We start from the raw sequence: 24,275 nt of genomic DNA, 5'->3' as shown, positions 1-24,275 counted from the left end.
AGCACACTTCGTAGAAGAAGCTGCTACAACTGGGCATGTGCAGCAGCTCCACTCTCCACTGTCTGAGAGGTACAGTAGGTAACCAGCTTTATTAAGGGGTCAAACTAGAGACATATTTTTCAGTTTAATTCCTCAGTGTCACACAAGGTCAGCATGCTAAGCTATTAGAGTACGGAAGAGTCAGCGTTAGTTTAGTAACTAACACTGACACATACTTTATTGCCACAATTGATACCAGACTAAACATCAAAATATTTGAGTAGCTTTAAATAAAAAAAATTTTTTTGCCTGAATAAAACGACAAAACACATTATTGTTTCCTCAGTGCTGACATTACCACATACATATGTTTATGTATGCATGCAAAGTTTATTTTCTGCATTGATGGGAATTCACATTTGCTAAACATTAGCAGACACATATTTTATGAGATGACTGTTTTGTTTTAAACCCAATTAGACAAGCACCTGCGATAACGAAGCTGGAAAGAGGTACCTGGAACTGTTCCGTTTCACTGAATCTAACTTGCTACATTTTTGGCCTCCAGATGTCTATAATTAAATATATGTGTAAACATTAATGTTCTGAATCTTCCACTGGGAGTCTCACTTGCCACACTGGCAAGGTGTGAGCTGGAAAGAACCAAACTTGTTCAGCTGTAGGAAAGATCATTTATGTGCAGCAAACATACATGAGGGAACAATTGCTGAAGTGTACAGTAAGTGGAGCTGTTGGCACATCATAAAGAGACCCAGGCACTTACGCTCTGCATCTCTGCTATCCAGGCGGAGACACAAGCAGTCATGTTTCAACACCTCCGACTCCCAGATGCTGACAAGCTAAACAAGTTGTTTTGTCTCTTGGAGCTTTTCTGCTGTGATTAACTGCTTACAGTGAATACTAATTATATGAAGGACTCCCAGGTTCATAGACTTTGCACAGTAGAGATGTTTGTGCTTTTTAATTCGTTTTGCAAATTTTTTTTTTCTTTGTCTTATGAAATGTCTAGCATATTGCACCATGTAAATTATCTGCAAGTGCGCAAAAATTTATCCTTTTATTTTTAGGGCTTTCAGCTGGTCAAATGTGTCACTTTATTCATTTTTTCAATCTGTAAGCTTCGGGACCACAGAGACAAAAAAAAAAAATAATGAAATCGCTGATACAGAGTAAATATCCTGAACTGGACATCTACGCTCAACCAATCAGATGATGCCTATCATTTCTCTATTGCCTTTTAGAAAATGATAGACAGCGTCTGATTGTTTGTTATGGGAAACATCACCCAGTCTCTATTTAAGAAGCTTTAGTAAATTTACTCCTTTGTATATAAGCATTAAACTGAAGATGCAAAATGTAGCTAGGGATTACCTGAAAAGATGTGAAAAATGCTGGCCAACAGTAGAAATAGTTTTTTTGTGCACTATGCCTTTTATCGCATGAACAGGAGTAATATGTACGAGTATCGTTGAATAATGAAATGTTCTGTGGTAGCTGCCATTTTTCTGGTTCATACATGACCTCCATAGAGGTCATCTGGATACATATGTCATTCTCTGATTCTTTGGAATAACTGCTTGTAAAAATCAGCTACTGTAGTAGCATGTGATTACCTACTTCTGATACAATTATCTGGCAGATCACCTTCCAGATTTGGCTTGTTGGAATAAAAATCTGGTAATTGATGAGCGCAAATGACAATCAACCATTTGCTCTCAAGCAGAGCCGGCCCTAACCAATATGATGCCCTAGGCAAGATTTTGGCTGGTGCCCCCTAGCACCGCCGCTAGTTCTGCAGGAGATGCCAGGCATGAGTCAGCTGGCAGCTCTGCTAACGTCGGGCGCCTTTTGTTTATGAAAATGCATATTATTCGCATTACTATATGGCTAGGATGCACAAACAGCTTCTGCTGTTTAAAATGATATGCAGCATGCCTATGTTCTGTGTGTGACAACGGCTGTATCTGCATTCGAAATGCTACATTACAGTGATTTCCAGGAATACACGCAACGTAGCATTTTGTATGCAGATACAGCCGCAGTCACACACAGAATCTAGGCATGCCGCATATCATTTTAAACAGCAGAAGCTGCAGGTGCCCCTAAGCATACCAAATGCCCTATGCATTTGCCTAGTTTGCCTATGCCTAAGGCCACCTCTGCTCTCAAGCACTGGAAAATAGACAAAACTTTGTTAAAGTAAGGATTTAACCAACTTTTATTAACAGTTTTTGACAGTTTTCCAGTGTTTGGGAGCAAATAGTCGATTGTCATTTGCTCTTATCCATTACCAGATTTTCATTCAAAACAGACCAGATCTGACAGATGATCTGCCAGATGGTTGTGTAGTGTATGCCCAGCTTTAGCCCTGGGCACTAGGTTGCCACTGTCAGTCAACATATGGCTGCTAATGCATAGTGCCCAATCCAAACAACATCTCTCTTATACCACTGCCCCTCTATTCTTAGTAGCACTAACTCCCACTCTAGCTCCTATTCTATTGCTCTGTACCACATGAGGGGAAAGCAGTAACACAAAAAGATAATGATTATTTTTGCAGCAGGGGACGGTAAGTACAACATATGGTTCAGCTTCCTAGTATGCTGGTAACCAAAGGTAAATTTCCCATCAGGTACATGCTGTAAACTGTACTACTTAGTAAATATGTGTACATAATTAAAGATACAATGAAATGCAGTAGTTATTATTATTATTATGCTGGCAATAGCCAAAATAGGGCTAATACTAATAATGGTAATAACAAAAATTGGGGGGTGGCTATTAATGCGCTCAGGAGTGCCCTCACCCCTAAATGCACCCCTGCTAGTGACCAACATTTTATAGCATTCTACACTTGTTACTCAGGTTTTAAGTGCACTAGTACCCTGATGTGCCACGGCTCTGTACAAAGTTCTCCAGTTATGCCCCTAGCCATCGCAGTAAGTTTGATTTTGTAAACTGTTCAATTAAAGTCTCACTGCTGAATTCTATACAGGCACACCATAATGGACCAGCAAAAGAGACATACATTGTTCATGATAATAGTAATGCAGAGATCTCCATTACATACATTTGCAAACATATGAAAGCCACAATCCATGGCAAGGGGTCTCTGCCTTGGTGGTCCTACGCTACTTGATAATAGCACGTACTTCGGGTTATGCATTTTTTTATTTCTAAATTGAGAGACAGCAGGGAGGGAGGGAGGTAGAGAGAGAGAGAGAGAAACATGAGGGAGGAAGGTAGAGAGAGAAACATGAGGGACAGATGGAGGGAGAGAGAGAGAAAGAAGCATGAGGGAGGGAGAGAGAGAGAAACATGAGAGAGGAAGAGAGAGAGAGAGAGAAGCACGAGGGAGTGAGAGAGAAACACGGGGGAGGGAGTAAGAGAGAAAAATATGAGGGCCTAGGAGAGAGAGACAGAAACATGAGGGAGAGAGAGAAAGAGAGAAACATGAGAGAGAGAGAAAGAGAAACACGAGGGAGGGAGGTAGAGAGAGAAACATGAGGGAGGGAGGTAGAGAGAGAAACATGAGGGAGGGAGGTAGAGAGAGAAACATGAGGGAGTGAAAGAGAAACATGAGGGAGGGAAGGAGTTAGGTAGACAGAGAGAAACATGAGGGAGGGAGTAAGAGAAAGAAACATGAGGTAGGGAGAAAGAGAGAGGCACGAGGTAGGGAGGGAGGAAGGGAGAAACATGAGGCAGGGAGTGAGAGAGAAACACGAGGGAGGGAGTAAGAGAAAAATATAAGGGGCCTAAGAGAGAGAGACAGAAACATGAGGGAGGGAGGGAGGGAGGGAGGAAGAGAGAAACATGAGGGAGGGAGTAAGAGAGAAAGAAACATGAGGGAGAGGAAGAGAGAGAAACATGAGGGAGGGAATAAGAGAGAGAAACATGAGGGCGGGAATAAGAGAGAGAAACATGAGGGCGGGAATAAGAGAGAGAAACATGAGGGCGGGAGGAAGAGAGAGAAACATGAGGGAGGGGGGGAAGGGAGAGAGAAACATGAGGGAGAGAGAGAGAAACATTAGAGAGAGAGAGAGAGAGAGAAACATGAAGGAGAGAGGAAGGACGGACAGATGGAAGGATGGCTTAGACCGAGACAGAATTACAGTATACTAAAGAAATACTCTCTCTCTAGTGGCGTAACTAGAAATTTTTCTCCCCCAAGCCAAAAAATCCTTCGGCAAATATGCGCGCGCCGCCAAAAAGGGTGTGTGGCTTTGTTGAAATGGGCGTGGCTTCACGTGAAGGGGTGTGGTATTGCAGGAAAAGACTACCTTATACCCCAGTTTTGCAACCTGCACGCCCAGACGTTAGCCACCACAGGAAAGAAAAATAATCCTGATTCATGCCCCTTACATTATTTGTCATTTTTCCTCCTTATAGTAATGCCCAGTATACATTATGCCACATACTGCAATGGCCCTTAGACATTATTCCACACACAATAATGCACATGACACAATATGCACACACTGTAATGCCCCCGACACATTATGCCACACACCGTAATGCCTGTGACACATTATGACAGGAATCGCAATGCCCGTTATACATTATGCTACACACTGCAATGCCCCTGATACATTATAGCACATACAATGTCTGTGACACAGTATGACACACACCACAATGATCCTGAGACATTATACCACATTGCCCGTGATATAGTATACAACACACCGTAATGCCTGACACATTATGACACACACCGCAATGTCCGTGATACATTATGCCAAACACTGCAGTGACCCTGAGACATTATACCACATACCACACAATGCCCGTGATATAGTATACCACACACCGTAATGCCCATTACACATTAAGTTCTACAGTAAGGCTTCCAATTACTTTTAAATTACCTGCTCGTTGCCAGGGGTCTCATGCTCTTGGTTCCATGCACTGTGCCAGGGGTTTTCATGCTCAGGGTGTCATGCTCGTTGCCAGGTGTTTCATGCACTGGGTGTCATGCTCGTTGCTAGGGGGTAGTGCTTGTTGCTAGGGCCGTGCTCCCAGTGCCACATATACCCCAGTGCCAGATATTCCCCCACAGTGCCAGGTATATGCACCCAGTGCCAGATATTCCCCCACAGTGCCAGGTATATGCCCCCAGTGCCAGATATTCCCCCACAGTGCCACATATGCCCCCTCAGTGCCTGCTCCCCCCAGTGCCAAATATTCCCCCACAGTGCCAGGTATATGCCCCCAGTGCCAGATATTCCCCCACAGTGCCAGGTATATGCCCCCAGTGCCAGATCTTCCCCCACAGTGCCAGGTTTATGCCCCCAGTGCCAGATCTTCCCCCACAGTGCCAGGTATATGCCCCCAGTGCCAGATCTTCCCCCACAGTGCCAGGTATATGCCCCCAGTGCCAGATCTTCCCCCACAGTGCCAGGTATATGCCCCCAGTGCCAGATCTTCCCCCACAGTGCCAGGTATATGCCCCCAGTGCCAGATCCTCCCCCCAGTGCCAGGTATATGCCCCCAGTGCCAGGTATATGCCCCCAGTGCCAGATCTTCCCCCACAGTGCCAGGTATATGCCCCCAGTGCCAGGTATATGCCCTCCCCAGTGCCAGATATTCCCCCACAGTGCCTGCTTCCCCCCCAGTGCCAGATATTCCCCCCCAGTGCCAGGTATATGCCCCCAGTGCCAGATATTCCCCCACAGTGCCTGCTCCCCCCCCAGTGCCAGATATTCCCCCCAGTGCCAGATATCCCCCCCCCCCAGTGCCAGGTATATGCCCCCCCAGTGCCAGGTATATGCCCCCCCAGTGCCAGGTATATGCCCCCCCAGTGCCTGCTTCCCCCCCTCCCTTGTGTTGGAGGGACACGGAGCGCATAGCGCGCCTCTCCAGTGTCCCTCCTGGCTCTCCCCCGGCCGGTCTAATAAAGGAAGTGCCGGTTCGTGAGCCAATCAGAGCTCACGAACGGCACTTCCTTATTAAACCGTCCGGGGGAGAGCCAGGAGGGACACAGGGGGGCGCGTGATGTGCGCTCCGTGTCCCTCCAACACAGGAGGCAGCAGCGGAGGGAAGGAGGGAGAGGAGACCGCAGATTGACATGCGGACGCTCGTCCGCATGTCAATCTGTGCAAAGTCAGTGGCGCCCCCGCAGCCCCTCGCCCCCAAGCCACCGCGAGGACTGCGGGGGCAGTAGTTACGCCACTGTCTCTAGTGTCTAGAGAGAAATGTAACACAACAGAAAATGTAAGCGGATTTCTTACCTAAGAAACTTGCCCGAAAGTAGAGCTCAGGTGCCTGGTAACTGACTGAGTATAAGACATGATATTCATAGTGAGTAACTTCTGACTCCTGAGGGCTCTGGGGGAAAACAGAGTCCTCCTTTTCTTCCTTGTGGAAATCCTGCAAAACACAAATTGATAAGAAGAGAAAACACTTTTTTATTTATGTTTACACTTTCCTGCTATATGATCAGCACACTATGCCTTTAGAGTTACAGTAAATTCCTATTCCACAGCTATTGGGGCAGATGTATTAAGCCTGGAGACGGCATAACAAAGTGATAAACCAGTGATAAGTGCAAGGTGATAAATGCAACAGCCAATTGACTCCTGCTCATTTACATATTGCAGCTGATTGGCTGGTGCGTTTATCACCTTGCACTTATCACTGGTTTATCACTTTCTTATGCCTTCTCCAGGTTAATATATCTGCCCCAATATTCTATATAAAACAGAAAGGTTAAACAAGACAAATACTGTTTATTTGATAACCTGTAAGACTGAATAGGATGGGTAACATCATCACCTACCAGTGCATACATTGGGGCAGTATTAAGCCTGGAGAAGTGATAAAGCAGTAATAAGGCAGTAATAAGTGGAAGGTTATAACACACCAGCCAATCAGCACCTGTCAATTTACATATTGGAGCTGATTGGCTGGGGTGTTATCACCTTGCACTTATAACTGCTTTATCACTTCTCCAGGCTTAATACATCTGCCCCATTGTGTGCCTAACAAGGTATGCCTGGCGTCTGACTAGGAAATGACTAAACTTTCCAACCAGCTTTACAAGGAGCCATGGTATTGTTCGACTGAATGTAGCATTGTATCTCTGTATCTGTGCTTGCTGGCACAGACTCCCTGTAAAATCACCACAGGCTGCTAAATAAATCGTATATTATTTTAAATGGGGGGATTGACAGGATCTTAAAATACCAAGAGTCCTGCCCTGCAACTAGGCTTACTGCAGTCACACTTGTACAGTAAGCTCATATAAGCACATAAATTGCTATCAATCTCCCTGCCCCTCAAATATATTAAACAAGATGCCAGAGCCCAGTAGTGACTTTGGTGACATTGCGAGGCAATACAATGAATCAAGTATGAGACAATCAAGTAAATATTTAGCCTTTCTTGAGGAGGGAGGGTGGGTGCATTTCTATTACACAGAAGTGCCCCAATGTTGCTTCCTCCTGTACTTTGCAATCCATGATCCATTTTAAAGAAATGCTATAGGAGTTAATTTAAATCAGTCAAGCAATTTAAATAAACCCATTCAGTCATGTGAAAAGGAGAGTAGATCTTTCACTGCTGTGTGTTTCAACATCAGGACATAAATAATAATAGGATTTTAATACCTACCGGTAAATCCTTTTCTCTTAGTCCGTAGAGGATGCTGGGGACACTTCAAGAACCATGGGGTATAGATGGGATCCGCAGGAGACATGGGCACTTTAAGACTTTAAAAGGGGTGTGAACTGGCTCCTCCCTCTATGCCCCTCCTCCAGACTCCAGTTATAGGAACTGTGCCCAGGGAGACGGACATTTCGAGGAAAAAGTAATAATTTTGATTTAAACTAAGGTGAGATATACACCAGCTCACACCTCAAACATGCCGTACAACATGGCATTTAACCCAATGCATGCAACGGCATGACTAATGACAGCAACAGGCTGACTATAAACGCAACACAACATGTGTGTAACCATAACCAATAACTGCAGATACAGTATGCACTGGGACGGGCGCCCAGCATCCTCTACGGACTAAGAGAAAAGGATTTACAGGTAGGTATTAAAATCCTATTTTCTCCTTACGTCCTAGAGGATGCTGGGGACACTTCAAGAACCATGGGGTTTATACCAAAGCTCAAGAACGGGCGGGAGAGTGCGGATGACTCTGCAGCACCGACTGACCAAACAAGAGGTCTTCCTTAGCCAGGGTATCAAACTTGTAAAACTTTGCAAAAGTGTTTAAACCCGACCAAGTAGCTGCTCGGCAAAGCTGTAATGCCAAGCCCCACCGGGCAGCAGCCCAGGATGAGCCCACCTTTCTGGTAGAATGGGCCTTCACCGATTCCAGTAACGGCAATCCAGCCGTAGAATGAGCTTGCCGAATCGTAATACAGATCCAGCGTGCAATAGTCTGCTTGGAAGCAGGAGCCCCAATCTTGTTGGGATCATACAGGACAAACAGAGCCTCCATTTACCTAATCTTAGCCGTTCTGGCTACATAAATTTTCAAAGCTCTGACCACATCTAGAGACTTCGATTCCTCAAAGGCGTCAGTAGCCACTGGCACCACAATAGGTTGGTTCATGTGAAATGATGACACCACCTTAGGCAGAAATTGCTGACGAGTTCTCAACTCCGCTCTATCTTCATGGAAGATCAAATAGGGGCTCTTGTGAGACAAACCCGCCAATTCAGACACCCGCCTTGCAGAGACCAAGGCCAACAGCATGATCACTTTCCAAGTGACCAATTTCAACTCTACCTTACGTAAAAATTCAAACCAATGAGATTACAGGAACTGCAACACCACGTTAAAATCTCACTGTGCCACCGGGGGCACAAAGGGAGGCTGGATGTGCAGCACGCCTTTCACGAAAGTCTGAACTTCCAGAAGGGAAGCCAATTCTTTAATTGAGCCTAACTTTAGGCCCGCATCCACCCCTGCTTGCAGAAAATGGAGAAAACGGCCCAGCTGAAATTCTTCCATAGGAGCCTCCTTGGATTCACACCAAGACACAAATTTCCTCCAAATACGGAGATAATGTTTCGCCGATACCTCTTTTCTAGCCTGAAGCAGTGTGGGAATTACTTCACCGGGAATACCCTTTCGGGCTAAGATCCTGCGTTCAACCTCCAAGGCATCAAACGAAGCCGCGGTAAGTCTTGGTACACGCACGGACCCTGCTGTAAAAGATCGTCTCGTAGAGGAAGAGGCCAGGGATCTCCTATGAGTAATTCCTGAAGATCTGGATACCAGGCCCTCCTTGGCCAGTCTGGAACAATGAGGATTGCATGAACCCTTGTTCTTCTTATGATCTTTAACACTTTTGGAATGAGTGGAATCGGAGGGAACACATATCGACTGAAACACCCACGGTGTCACTAGGGCGTCCACTGCTATTGCTTGAGGGTCCCTCGACCTGGAACAATATCTCTGAAGTTTCTTGTTGAGGCGAGACGCCATCATGTCTATCTGAGGAATTCCCCAGCGACTTGTCACTTCTGCAAAGACCTCTTGATGAAGACCCCACTCGCCTGGATGGAGATCGTGTCTGCTGAGGAAGTCTGCTTCCCAGTTGAATGAAGACCGCTGACAGAGCGCTTACATGCCTTTCTGCCCAGCGGAAAACTTTTGTAGCTTCTGCCATTGCCGCTCTGCTCTTCGTTCCGCCCTGGCGGTTTACGTACTCCACTGCTGTTACGTTGTCCGACTGAATCAAGACGGGCAGATCGCGAAGATGTTCCGCTTGTAGAAGGCCGTTGTAAATGGCCCTTAATTCCAGAATGTTTATGTGTAGACAAGCTTCCTGGCTTGACCATTTTCCCTGGAATTTTTCCCCCTGTGTGACTGCACCCCAGCCTCGGAGACTCGCATCCGTGGTCACCAGGATCCAGTCCTGGATCCCGAATCTGCGCCCCTCTAGGAGGTGAGAGCTGTGCAGCCACCACAGGAGTGAGATTCTGGACTTGGAAGACAGGATTATCCTCCGGTGCATGTGTAGGTGGGACCCGGACCACTTGTCCAACAGGTCCCACTGGAACACTCTGGCATGGAACCTGCCAAACTGAATGTCCTCGTAGGCCGCAACCATCTTCCCCAGCACCGAATGCATTGATGGATTGACACTCTTGCTGGTTTCAGAATTTGTTTGACCAGACTCTGAAGTTCCAGAGCCTTTTCCACTGGAAGAAAGACTCTCTGTAGATCTGTGTCCAATATCATTCCCAAAAACGACAACCGCGTTGTCAGAATCAACTGTGATTTTGGCAAGTTTAGGAGCCAACCATATTGCTTAAGAACTGTCAGGGAGAGTGCAACGTTTTGCACCAACTGGTCCCTGGATCTCGCCTTTATCAGGAGATCGTCCAAGTATGGGATAATCGTAACTCCTTGCTTGCGAAGGAGAACCATCATCTCCGCCATCACTTTGGTGAAAATCCTTGGAGCCGTGGACAGACCAAACGGCAACGTTTGAAATTGGTAATGACAATCCTGAATTGCAAACCGCAGGTAAGCCTGATGCGGAGGATAAATGGGAACATGTAAGTAGGCATCTTTTATGTCCACCGACACCATAAAATCCCCTTCCTCCAGACTGGAGATCACTGCTCGGAGAGACTCCATCTTGAATTTGAATTTCTTTAGGTAGAAGTTTAGGGATTTCAGGTTTAGGATTGGTCTGACCGAGCCGTCCGGCTTCGGGACCACAAACAGGCTCGAAAAAAAAAACCTTCTCCCTGTTGTGATAGGGGAACCCTGATGATAACTTGATTTTGACACAACTTTTGTATTGCGTCGCAAACTATCTCCCTGTCCGGAAGAGAAGCTGGTAAGGCCGATTTGAAAAAACGTCAAGAGGGAACGTCTTGAAACTCCAGCTTGTACCCTTGGGAAACTATTTGTAAAACCCATGGGTCTAGGTCCGAACGAACCCAAAACTGACTGAAGAGTTTGAGACGTGCCCCCACCGGTGCGGACTCCTGCATAGGAGCCCCAACGTCATGCAGTGGAATTGGCAGAAGCCTCGGAGGACTTCTGCTCCTGGGAGCCTGACAAGGCTGGTGAACGTTTACCTCTTCCCCTTCCTCTAGTAGCAAGGAAGAAAGTACCTCGGCCCTTTCTGTATTTATTGGGCCGAAAGGACTGCATCTGATAGTGGTGGGTTTTTCTTTTGTTGTGGAGGAACATAAGGCAAGAAGGATGACTTACCCGTGGTAGCTGTAGATACCAAATCATCAAGGCCGTCACCAAACAAGACCTTACCTTTATATGGTAGAGATTCCAGACTTTTCTTGGAATCCGCATCAGCATTCCATTGGTGAATCCACTACGCTCACCTAGCTGAGATTGCCATAGCATTAGCCTTTGATCCCAAAAGACCAATATCTCTCACAGCTTCCTTAAGGTATGCTGCAGCGTCCTTGATAACCCAGGGTCAAGAGGATGCTATCCCTATCTAGGGTATCTATTTCAGAAGACAAGTTGTCTGCCCACTTTTTGATAGCAATACTTACCCACGCAGACGCAATGACAGGTCTGAGTAGCGTACCTGTGGTCGCATAAATGGACTTTAACGTAGTTTCTTGTTTACGATCCGCAAGATCCTTAAAGGGCCGCCGTGTCAGGTGGCGGGAGAGCCACCTTTTTAGACAAACGTGACAGGGCCTTGTCTACAGTGGGGGGTGACTCCCACTTTTCCCTATCCGCCGAGGGAAACGGATAAGCTACAGTAATTCTCTTGGGAATCTGAAACTTTTTGTCTGGACCTTCCCAGACTTTTTCAAATAGCGTGTTCAGTTCATGAGAGGGAGGAAACGTTATCTCAGGTTTCCTTTCCTTATACATGCAGACCCTTTTATAAGGGACAGCCGGGTTCTCAGTGATATTTAACACCTCTTTAACCACCACAATCATGTACTGAATGCTTTTTGCCAATTTTGGATGTAATCTTGAATCGCTATAGTCGACACTGGAATCAGAGTCCGTGTCAGTATCAGTGTCTGCCAACTGGGCCAGCGTACGTTTCTGTGACCCTGAGGGGACCTGACTTTGCAATAACACATATTCCACAGATTTCTTCCATGCCTGGGTCTGAGACTCAGACTTATGTAGCCTCTTACTAATAAGGGCCACATTAGCATTTAAGGCGTTCAACACATTTACCCAATCAGGCATTGGCTGTGCCGACAGGGTTACCCCTGCAGCCGCTTGTGTCCCCAATACAGCCTTCTCCTGGGAAGAGCCTTCAGCCTCAGACATGTCGACACACGTGCACCATACACCCACAGACACACCGGGCATATAGGGGACAGACCCACAGTAAAGTCTGTCAGAGAGACATAGAGGGGATTTGCCAGCTCACAACCCAGCGCTGAAACAACGGGTCTGAAATCACCAATAAATTGCCTCAGACCTATAGCGCTATTTCTATCACATATATTGCACCAATTGATATGCGTCCCACCCGTTTTGCACCCCTGGTACTTGTCTGTGGGGAGGACCAGCGTCTCTGCAGCTTGTGGAGAGGAAATGGCGCCGTGAGCTGTGAGGAAGAAGCTCCGCCCCCTTAATGGCGCGCTTCTCCCTTTTTTCTAATATTTATACTGGCGGGGGTTAGAACAGTGACGAGGCACTAATGTCCCCTCTAGCCAGCGTATTAATGAGGATGATTTTTAGCTGCCCAGGTTGCCCCCCCCCCCCCCCTGCACCCTGTAGTGCTGTGTGTGGGAGCTTGGCGCGCAGCATCTATCCGCTGCGCGGTACCTCAGAAAATGCAGTCACTGAAGAAGAAGTCTTCTTTTCTTCGGTTACTCACCTGTCTTCTGACTTCTGGCTCTGTAAGGGGGTGACGGCCGGCTGTGGGAGTGAGCATCTAGGCATACCTAGCGATCAGCACCCTCAGGAGCTAATAGTGTCCTGTAGCCAGAAGCAGAGCCCTTGAACTCACTGGAAGTGGGTCATACTTCTCTCCCCTCAGTCCCACGAAGCAGGGAGACTGTTGCCAGCAGCCTCCCTGAACATAAAAAACCTAACAAAAAGTATTTTTCAGAGAAACTCAGTAGAGCTCCCTGTAGTGCGTCCAGTCTCCCTGGGCACAATTCTAAAACTGGAGTCTGGAGGAGGGGCATAGAGGGAGGATCCAGTTCACACCCTCTCAAAGTCTTAAAGTGACCATGTCTCCTGCGGATCCTGTCTATACCCCATGGTTCTATGGTGACCCCAGCATCCTCTAGGACGTATGAGAAATAGAGATAGAAGGGTCCTGCTCGCAAGCTTACACTCAATGGATACATGGTCTGTAAATTGCTTTACAAGCCTCTGTGTAGTAGGTCTATCCCTGTGGTAACTGACCACACTCCTTACATATGGGCCAATACCACAGCATTCTCCCCGGTGGGCCCTTTATGCCCCAGTCTGACACTGCTTCAAAAGACAAATCACCTAGTCCCAAGACCTAAAATTGATACAAATAACTCCTAACAAATGTACTTAGATGATATAGGGTTAGTATTCCTCTAAAAGAAAACATTTTAATTTTAAATTGAAACAAGCCAATCCATAATTGAGGCATAAGACACTTTGGAATGTGTTAAATTAGTGGCCATGTACAATTGTGCACATCACTGCGTATTACTGTAACTCAACATCGTAGATTTTCCTGTCTCTAAGGGGTGGCAGAAAAAAATCTTTGATGCTGATGGGTGTGAGGTGCCGGAAAAGTGGTAGGAACACAAGCACCTTGCTTCAATCGTCATAATTCAATAACCCTCTTTGTGACTCATGTCATTAATGTAACACCTTACAAAATGGCTGCTTCAACTGCATGCAGCTGATGGGCATAATCAGAAGGCTTAAACTTTGAGGACATGCAGCTTCAAAACTCTTATAGTTAATGATGCATACTGCAGATGCATGCTGTGTTGCTTTAAAAAGTGGGAGTGGAAGTTGCATTATTGCCATCCACTTGTTATTCAGGAAGTGCCTCTGCAGTCGCTGTGCAGTATGACGGCAACTAGTCAAGTCACACTTCTGCAGCTCTCCAGAATCCAGTGACTGTGGCCGGAAACCCGCCCCACATGATAAACTCGTGTTGCGTTTGCCATTAACTAAATGGGCGAATCAGTGCTAGGCGCCATATACTCTAAATGCATGTTTAATAATGTGCTTTAACATGTTATATTTAATGCTCTAGTCACAGTTGTAGAATTACACACTTAAAATGTATTTGTGAAGCACTTAGGAGGAATATGTAAGTTGTTTTGGTTTTAAAATGCATTGCCATTTGGGGACAAATTGCCTTGGGACACTCCCACCCAGGAATTGAGATGTTAATGACCCTGGCACCTGAAAGATGTCCCTGGACAAGCCATTTCTTTGAGATGCAGTCGAGGGGAGTACCTCTGGGTAACAGTTATAGAGACACATAGGTGAAAAGACAGTATTGTTTGGGTTTCAGAATTTCATGTTGTTCCTAAGAAGTTGTTAAGATTCTGATTAAGCAAAACTGGTTTTAGTATGGATATCTGAAAGGGGGAAATGCAATCGAAATTTGAGTTAAATTTACATTTGTGAAAGAGACAGGAACATGTTAATCAGATTTTGCTTGGGAAAGCACATTGGTTTGGTTTATATATGAACTAGATAAAAAAAATTGCTTTATCTAGATATTTAACTGTTTTGAGATGTAATCTGTATTTATTCATATTTTGTGAGATAGCTTGATTGGTTAAACAGACCAAGGTCAAAATACCAGGGCCGAAACTAGGATTGCTGTCACCCGGGGCAAGGCACACATTTGGCGCACGGGCCCTCCCCCCCCCCCCCCCCCCCCAAAAAAAAAAAAAAGAAAGGGTTTTCCACCTGTCCTATATTGTCTTGTAAGTGCTGTTTTCTTGTTTGCTCACTCCATTATGTACTGTGTAATTGGCACTGTGGCTCCCTTGTGGCGACATATAAATAAAGGATAAGAAATATATATATATATATATATATATATATATATATATATATATATATATAGTCCTAAACAATAGTAGCAATGGCCCAGGTGCCCTTTGTACTGAATAGATGCCAACTGAAAAAAGACACAACGGCACTCAGGTTTTTTTATTTTTTATTTTAAGTGTTACAAGTATATTGTCAGGTGTCACATCAAATAAGCCAATGTTTCGAGGCCCGTAACCCAAAGGGGCTAAGGATGGGATACAGACCCTGGAATATTGGCTTATTTAATGTGACACTTTACAATATACTTGTAACACTTCAAATGACCCTGACTGAGTGCCGATATATTTATATATCTATAATTATGTGTATAACATTATACATACATACATACATATATACATACCAGTACCGTTTCCTCTAGTAGGCATAAGTAGTTGCATAACTTACCGCACATTAATATATTAATTATATTGTGTTTGTTCGTTAAAATCATTTATGCATTGGTATAACTAGACAGCTATGAGATTACACATATGCATTTTTTAAGATGGATTCAGTTTAGACCATCGACAATATTTATGCTGTGATATATTGTTATTTACACAGTAATATATTAGTCATCTTGCCGGCTGTGATCATTAAGTATTCTGCTATATATTATTGCTTTGCCCGGTATTGACAAACACATGTTCAGGTGCTTTTAATTGTTTGTTATCCTTGTCTTAATCTTTTGTATCAGTTATTTGTACTCGTATGTTTGCACGTCTTGTTGTCTAAGGTTGCCTAGTAACCCTCTGACGTGTGTACCGAGCCGCACCCCCTGCCTTCCCGACGTTGACTCTCGGCGCAGGCCTGCGTGGATGATGTCATCGCCCGGCGACAGTGGGAGGCGTCTTGGGCCACGCGATTGGAGACTTGCACGGTACTGGTATGTATATATATTTCTTGTATCACAGGTTGCTGGTTGTGTCTTGATAAAAGGGAGCCATCCCTGAAACGTTGACTGCACCAGCGCTGTCTGTGTTGTCGTTATTTCTGAGTGCCACCACATGTTCTCCTACATATATATATATATATATATATATATACACACACACACACATATCCAGCAGACAGTGCAGTGTGCACTGCAGCCAAGCTTAGCCTGCTGCCCCAGTGCCAGCAAGCACCTTATTTTGGGTGCGCATCATGGGCTCATTCCGGAACAGGAATAAACTGTGACTATCTATACAAATAACCATTGCTAACTGCAACGCTAATTTGTTTCATATATATAATTTGTTACAAAATAGTGTCATACTGAATATGCACATTTCGTCATAATAAACAGATATGTTTATACACATATTATATTCTTGAAGAGCGCGAGAACCCACAACCCTATCTATAATACTATTGCACAAAGGGGATGGGTACCCATGTAAGGGTTCCAGCCGCACTCAGGTATACATGATCTAAAGAGCACATACTCGCTCAATCTCTGCACTTACACATGCTCACTACTAACTATCCGCGACCGCCAGACTCCCGCCTCCATCCTCTCCCTAGTGCGTCCGCATCAGCCGCGTCCCATGTGCCGTCATGATGCGCCACATCCGCTGCATCCCATGTGGCGCATCCCGGAAGCGCCGGGAGCCTCTAGTGCTGCTGGCACCCGACAGCAGGTATCTTGCTGTCGGGGGAGCCAGCGGTGCACCAGAAGTGGTCTCATTAGCGCCCCCTACTGCCCAGCACCAGCACGTGACCCGCTAGCCCCCCCCCCCTCCCTAGTTGCGGCTGTGAAAATAACCCCTTTGGTATTGTGTGTTGGAGTAAGATAAAAGGAGGGCTGTGAGCCGTGTGTGTGTACATCTTCTGTGACATCTTGAGATATGGAACTGCAGTAACATTGTATGCTGTCCCCTCTGAGCAATGCTTGCAAGGAATAAGGGTCTTTTTTAAGACTGTGAGCAATAAACATCTTTGCCTTCAAGACAATGGTTTCTTCATCTTGCGACCAACAGTAAAGATTTTAAACCTACCGGTAAATCTTTTTTTCTCCTAGTCCGTAGAGGATGCTGGGGACTCCGTAAGGACCATGGGGTATAGACGGGCACCGCAGGAGACATGGGCACTCTAAGACTTTAGATGGGTGTGAACTGGCTCCTCCCTCTATGCCCCTCCTCCAGACCTCAGTTATAGAACTGTGCCCAGAGACGACGGACAGGACAAGGAAAGGATTTTTGTTAATCTAAGGGCGAGATACACACCAGCCCACACCATACACACTGTACAACATGGTATATACTAAACCAGTTAACAGCATGAACAAAACAGCATCAGCCAACGACTGATCTTAACTGTAACATAACCCTTATGTAAGCAACAACTATATACAAGCCTTGCAGAAATATGTCCGCACTGGGACGGGCGCCCAGCATCCTCTACAGACTAGGAGAAAAAGATTTACCGGTAGGTTTAAAATCTTATTTTCTCTTACGTCCTAGAGGATGCTGGGGACTCTGTAAGGACCATGGGGATTTATACCAAAGCTCCAGACCGGGCGGGAGAGTGCGGATGGCTCTGCAGCACCGATTGAGCAAACATGAGGTCCTCATCAGCCAGGGTATCAAACTTGTAGAATTTTGCAAAAGTGTTTGAACCCAACCAAGTAGTTGCTCGGCAAAGCTGTAAAGCCGAGACGCCTCGGGCAGCCGCTTAAGAAGTGCCCACCTTCCTAGTGGAATGGGCCTTTACCGAATTTGGTAACGGCAATCCAGCCGTAGAATGAGCCTGCTGAATCGTGTTACAGATCCAGCGAGCAATAGTCTGCTTAGAAGCAGGAGCGCCAACCTTGTTGGCTGCATACAGGACAAACAGTGCCTCTGTTTTCCTAACCCAAGCCGTCCTGGCTACGTAAATTTTTAAGGCCCTGACTACATCCAGGGACTTGGAATCCTCCAAGTCTCCCGTAGCCACAGGCACCACAATAGGTTGGTTCATATGAAACCACCTTAGGCAAAAATTGAGGACGAGTCCTCAACTCTGCTCTATCCACATGGAAAATCAGATAGGGGCTTTTGTGAGACAAAGCCGCCAATTCGGACATCCGCCTTGCAGATGCCAAGGCCAATAACATGACCACCTTCTAGTGAGAAATTTTAAATCAACCGTTTGAAGAGGTTCAAACCAGTGAGATTTTAGGAACCGTAACACCACGTTAAGGTCCCATGGTGCCACTGGGGGCACAAAAGGAGGCTGGATGTGCAGCACTCCCTTTACAAAAGTCTGGACTTCTGGGACAGAAGCCAATTCCTTCTGAAAGAATATAGATAGGATCCATTAAGGTACAGATTTCGGCCCTAACTTCAGGCCCATATCCACTCCTGTCTGTAGAAAGTGGAGAAAATGGCCCAGTTGGAAATCTTCCGTAGGAGCATTCTTGGCTTCACACCAAGATACATACTTCCTCCAGATACGGTGATAAAGTTTCGCCGTCACCTCTTTCCTAGCCCTTATCAGAGTAGGGATGACTTCCTCCGGAATACCTTTCCCAGCTAGGATTCGGTGTTCAACCGCCATGCCGTCAAAAGTAACCGCGGTAAGGGTGGCCATCCACTACTCAGACTTGTCTGAACTGCAGATAGCATCAGATTTCTCTTGAACTCTCCCGGGAGCGTCCCGGGAATTGGATCAGACCCTGGCTTTAATTTTAATTACATTCACTTCAGATATATCTGATGCGATATATCATGTGCCAGATCGCATCAGATATATCTGTTGCACACATGCTACATGCGAGTGATCTGATGCTGCTGCTGCCGCTGTTCCCCCTCTTGGTGGGTGGGAGTGGTCAGGGAGATGCCAGTCAAGTGACGCTTCAGATGAATTTGATCAGATACATCTGAAGTAAAAAAAAACAATCCGATGTGCACCTGTTTTCTTCAGATTCAGATAAATAGTTGGGGCAGCCTCAGAGATCTGTAGTTCAGATATATCTGACACGGGAGTGCGCATCGGATGGGAAGAGCCATCCGATGTGACACTTTTCTTCAGATATGACTGTCAAATGTGTCGAAATCTGAAGAAAACTGCCCAAATCGGACCTTAAGTCTTGGAACACGCAGGGCCCCTGCTGCAACAGGTCCTCCCTGAGAGGAAGAGGCCATGGATCTTCTGTGAGCATCTCCCGAAGATCCGAATACCAGGCCCTTCGAGGCCAATCTGGAACAATGAGTATTGCCTGCACTCTTTTTCGTCTTATGATTCTCAATATTTTTGAGATGAGAGGAAGAGGAGGGAACACATAGACCGGCTGAAACACCCATGGTGTCACCAAGGCGTCTACCGTTACTGCCTGAGGGTCCCTTGACCTGGCACAATATCTCCGAAGCTTCTTGTTGAGGCATGACGCCATCATATCTATTTGAGGAAGTCCCCAAAGACTTGTTATCTCCGCAAAAACTTCTTGATGAAGTCCCCACTCTCTTGGATGGAGATCGTGTCTGCTGAGGAAGTCTGCTTCCCAGTTGTCCACTCCCGGAATGAAGACTGCTGACAGAGCGCTTACGTGATTTTCCGCCCGGCAAAGAATCCTGGTGGCTTCCGCCATTGCCACTCTGCTCCTTGTCCCGCCTTGGCGGTTTACATGAGCCATGGCTGTGACTTTGTCTGATTGAATCAGAACCGGTAGGCCGCGAAGAAGATTCTCCGCTTGTCGTAGGCAGTTGTATATGGCCCTTAAGTCCAGTATGTTGATGTGTAGACAAGCCTCCTGGCTTGACCATAGTCCCTGAAAGTTTCTTTCTTGTGTGACTGCTCCCCATCCTCGCAGGCTCGCGTCCGTGGTCACCAGAACCCAGTCTTGAATGCCGAACCTGCGACCCTCTAGAAGGTGAGCACTCTGCAGCCACCACAGGAGAGACACCCTGGCCCTGGGGGACAGGCTTATTTTCTGATGAATTTGAAGATGGGACCCGGACCACTTGTCCAGAAGGTCCCACTGAAATGTCCTCGCATGAAACCTGGCGAAGGGGATGGCCTCGTAGGTCGCCACCATTTTTCCCAGTACTCGAGTGCATTGATGGACTGACACTCTTTTCGGTTTTAACAGGTCTCTGACCATGTTCTGGAGTTCCTGGGCTTTTTCCATTGGGAGAAAAACCTTCTTTTGTTCCGTGTCCAGAATCATGCCTAAGAAAGATAGCCGAGTCGTTGGAACCAACTGTGACTTTGGTAGATCTAGAATCCAGCCATGTTGCTGCAGCACTCTCAGGGAGAGCGACACTCTTTTCAGCAACTGATCTCTCGATCTCGCTTTTATCAGGAGATCGTCCAAGTATGGGATAATTGTGACTCCCTGCCTGCGCAGGAGCACCATCATTTTCGCCATTACCTTGGTGAAAATCCTCGGGGCCGTGGAAAGCCCAAACGGCAACGTCTGAAACTGGTAATGACAGTCCTGTACAGCGAATCTCAGGTACACCTGATGAGGGGGATATATGGGGACATGAAGGTATGCATCCTTTATGTCTAGTGACACCATAAAATCCCCCCCTTTCAGGCTGGAGATAACTGCCCAGAGCGATTCCATCTTGAATTTGAACTTTTTCAAGTACAGGTTTAGGGATTTTAGATTTAGAATGGGCCTGACCGAGCCATCCGGTTTCGGAACCACAAACAGGGTTGAATAGTACCCCTTCCCCTGTTGAACTAGGGGAACCTCGACAACCACTTGTTGTTGACACAGTTTTTGAATTGCAGCTAAAACTATCTCCCTTTCTGGGGAAGAAGCTGGTAACGCCGATTTGAAAAACCGGCGAGGAGGCACGTCTTCGAATTCCAGCTTGTATCCCTGGGAAACAATTTCCACTGCCCAAGGATCCACGTCTGACTGAACCCAGACGTGGCTGAAGAGCCGAAGACGTGCCCCCACCTGCGCGGACTCCCTTAGTGGAGCTCCAGCGTCATGCGGTGGATTTAGTAGAAGCCGGGGAGGACTTCTGCTCCTGGGAACTAGCCGTAGCAGGCATTCTTTTCCCTCTATTCTTACCTCTGGCGAGGAAGGAAGACCCCCGACCTCTTCTAGACTTATGCAGCCGAAAGGACTGCATCTGAAATTGTGGTGTTCTCTTTTGCTGTCGGGGAACATAAGGTAAAAAAGTAGACCTTACCCAAATAAAACCTCACCCTTGTAAGGCAAAACTTCCATATGCCTCTTTGAGTCGGCATCACCCGTCCATTGGCGGGTCCACAGGGCTCGCCTAGCAGAAATCGCCATGGCGTTGGCTCTCGAACCTAGCAACCCAACGTCTCTCTGAGCGTCTCTCATATATAAGACTGCGTCTTTAATGTGACCTAAGGTCAATAAAATGGTATCCCTATCTAGGGTATCAATGTCAGCTGACAAGGTATCTGTCCAAGCTGCTACAGCGCTGCAAACCCAAGCCGACGCTATTGCCGGTCTGAGCAAAGCACCTGTATGTGTATAAATTGATTTTAAGGTAGTTTCCTGTCTGCGATCAGTAGGATCCTTGAGGGCTGCCGTGTCTGGAGACGGTAGTGCCACCTTCTTGGACAAGCGCGTTAAAGCCTTGTCCACCCTGGGCGAGGATTCCCACCGTACCCTGTACTGTGCAGGGAAAGGATACGCCATAAGAATCCTCTTGGGAATCTGCAGTTTTTTGTCTGGAGTTTCCCAAGCTTTTTCAAATAACGCGTTCAGCTCATGAGATGGGGGAAAGGTTACCTCAGGTTTCTTTTCCCTAAACATGCATACCCTCGTGTCAGGGACACAGGGGTCATCTGTGATATGCAAAACATCTTTTATTGCAATAATCATATAATGAATACTTTTGGCCACCCTTGGATGTAACCTCGCATCATCGTAGTCGACACTGGAGTCAGAATCCATGTCGGTATCAGTGTCTGCTACTTGGGACAGGGGACGTTTCTGAGACCCTGAAGGGCCCTGTGACACAGTCAAAGCCATGGATTGACTCCCTGTTTTATCCCTGGACTCTGCTTTGTCCAATCTCTTATGTAATAAAGACACATTTGCATTTAAAACATTTCACATATCCAACCAATCAGGTGTCGGCGTTGCCGACGAAGACACCACAATCATCTGCTCCACCTCCTCCTTAGATGAGCCTTTCCGCTTCAGACATGCCGACACACACGTACCCCCACTCAGGGATATATCTATATGGAGACAGTCCCCCAATAAGGCCCTTTGGAGAGACAGAGAGAGAGTATGCCAGCACACACCCAGCGCCACCGGTCATTGGAATAAAATTCGGTCCCGCTCAAATTATTTATACTGGCGGGGGTTTTCAATATACCGCCTCTGCAGTATCTAATCTATCTGCCAGTGTCCCTTGAGGTTCATACTGCTGCCCATGGCGCCCCCCCCTGTGCCCTTACAGTGCCCGCTGTGTATGTGTGGGAGCAATGGCGCGCAGCGTTACCGCTGCGCGTTACCTCAGTGAAGATCTGAAGTCTTCTGCCGTCTTTGAAGTCTTCTTTCTTCTTAATACTCACCCGGCTACTATCTTCCGACTCTGCGAGGAGGACAGCGGCGCGGCTCTGGGACGAACGGCGAGGGTGAGACCTGCGTTCCGACCCTCTGGAGCTAATGGTGTCCAGTAGCCTAAGAAGCAGAGCCTATCATTTAAGTAGGTCTGCTTCTCTCCCCTCAGTCCCACGAAGCAGGGAGCCTGTTGCCAGCAGTGCTCCCTGAAAATAAAAAACCTAACAAAAAGTCTATTTTCAGAGAAACTCAGGAGAGCTCCCCTGCAGTGCACCCAGTCTCCTCTGGGCACAGGATCTAACTGAGGTCTGGAGGAGGGGCACAGAGGGAGGAGCCAGTGCACACCCATGTCTCCTGCGGAGCCCGTCTATACCCCATGGTCCTTACGGAGTCCCCAGCATCCTCTAGGACGTAAGAGAAATATAATTTATATCTATAAATATAAAATAACCTGCCACAGGGGGAGCAGGCACAGACAGGGGTGCGGTGCTATCATGAGGGGGAGGGTCTCCCCTGTCTTAACTACTCCAGGCCCCCTGAAGTCCTAATCCAGCTGTGGCGTAGAAAGCGCTTGGCTATTTATCTGCCAACATTCCAGCAGTGCCATAATGGTTGACTGCTTATTTTTTTATTTGCTTGTTTTATTAAAATTAATGCATATGGAGACCTGGGCAAGCACACAGACAGTGGGCAAGCAAATTCTATCAAAAGAGTTAAGGTGCATACACAGTAGGCAATACACTCTATGGGGTATATTCAATTAGGGTCGGATCCATTCCGACATGCATTTGTCGGACTGGATCCGACAACCCCTATTCAATCTCATCTCAATTCGACTTTAAAAAAGTCGAATTGAGATGAGGGACCGAAGAAGGAGGACACCAGTGGAGACAGCCGCGGGCAGATGGAGGAGAGCAGCGCTGCAGAAGGATGTCTCACAGCCGCCAGGCCTCACGGTAGTGTCCACCAGCTCCAGCAAGCGTGACCTCACTTGCTGGAGCCTGGTGGACGCTGCCGTGAGCGACGCAGCTGTGACACATCCTCCTGCAGTGCTGTGCTGTAGCGCTGCTCTCCCCTGTCTGCCCGCGGCTCTCCCCCCTCTCCTTCTCTAAAGTCCCTCATCTCAGTCTGACATTTTTTTATGTCGGACTGAGATGGTCGGAAACAGGGCCAAATTCAACAGGATTTCCCTCAAAAGAGTTTCCCTCAAAAGTATGTGAATCGGCAGCTATACCGCCGATTCACGTACTAAATGATAAGTCGAATTCCACGACTTGTCGAATAAAAACTGCAGGGATTGAATAGGTCGAATCACGATTCGACCTTAAAAAGTCGAAAGCTGCAGTCTTTTCGACAGACGGCAGTTTTCGACCCTAATTGAATATACCCCTATGAGCGATGTTGCAGTGTTTTCCTTGGCCGATGTGGTGCGAACACACTATACGATATCGCTAACAATATCATTCAGTGATGTCACACCGCCGTCGGCCCGTACATGCAGTTTTGAACAATAAGTCCAAATTGAGCTGCATGTACAGACGACAGAGGGGATCAATAAAGACCCGTGGCAGCGTGCATCGTTCATCATTTGTAGTGTACACTGGGCGATATTACAAACGATATCGCTCAGAAGGGGGAAAATGAGCGATATTGTTTAAAATAACGTTTTTGGTACAGTTCCAGTAATTCCAGAAAGAACAGTCATGCATGGAACACATAAGAGGAGAAGCATTAGTTATCACTGCATGTAGAATAACTGCAATTCTGGACATACTGTATACATAATATGCCGGCAGATACAATACCGCCAGTGGCAGCCCAAAGATCAGGACC

At 46.7% G+C, this 24,275-nt stretch overlaps 1 protein-coding gene across 6 annotated transcripts in view; it reads right to left on the bottom strand.

Annotated features, from left to right (window-relative positions):
- ATG10 (autophagy related 10) overlaps nt 1–24,275 on the bottom strand; it is a 418,616-nt gene that overhangs the window by 142,298 nt on the left and 252,043 nt on the right. For all 6 annotated transcript variants that reach the window (XM_063963934.1, XM_063963933.1, XM_063963935.1 and 3 more), the window contains exon 4: nt 6,231–6,369. In XM_063963934.1, the coding sequence (XP_063820004.1) occupies nt 6,231–6,369 (139 nt within the window). The remainder of the gene's footprint in view (nt 1–6,230; nt 6,370–24,275) is intronic.

This window comes from Pseudophryne corroboree, chromosome 1 (assembly GCF_028390025.1).
Source record: "Pseudophryne corroboree isolate aPseCor3 chromosome 1, aPseCor3.hap2, whole genome shotgun sequence".
In the NCBI taxonomy this organism is placed as follows: domain Eukaryota; kingdom Metazoa; phylum Chordata; class Amphibia; order Anura; family Myobatrachidae; genus Pseudophryne; species Pseudophryne corroboree.
The sequence above is the reverse complement of the archived record's forward strand: the minus strand, read 5'-3'. Positions and strand labels throughout refer to the sequence as shown.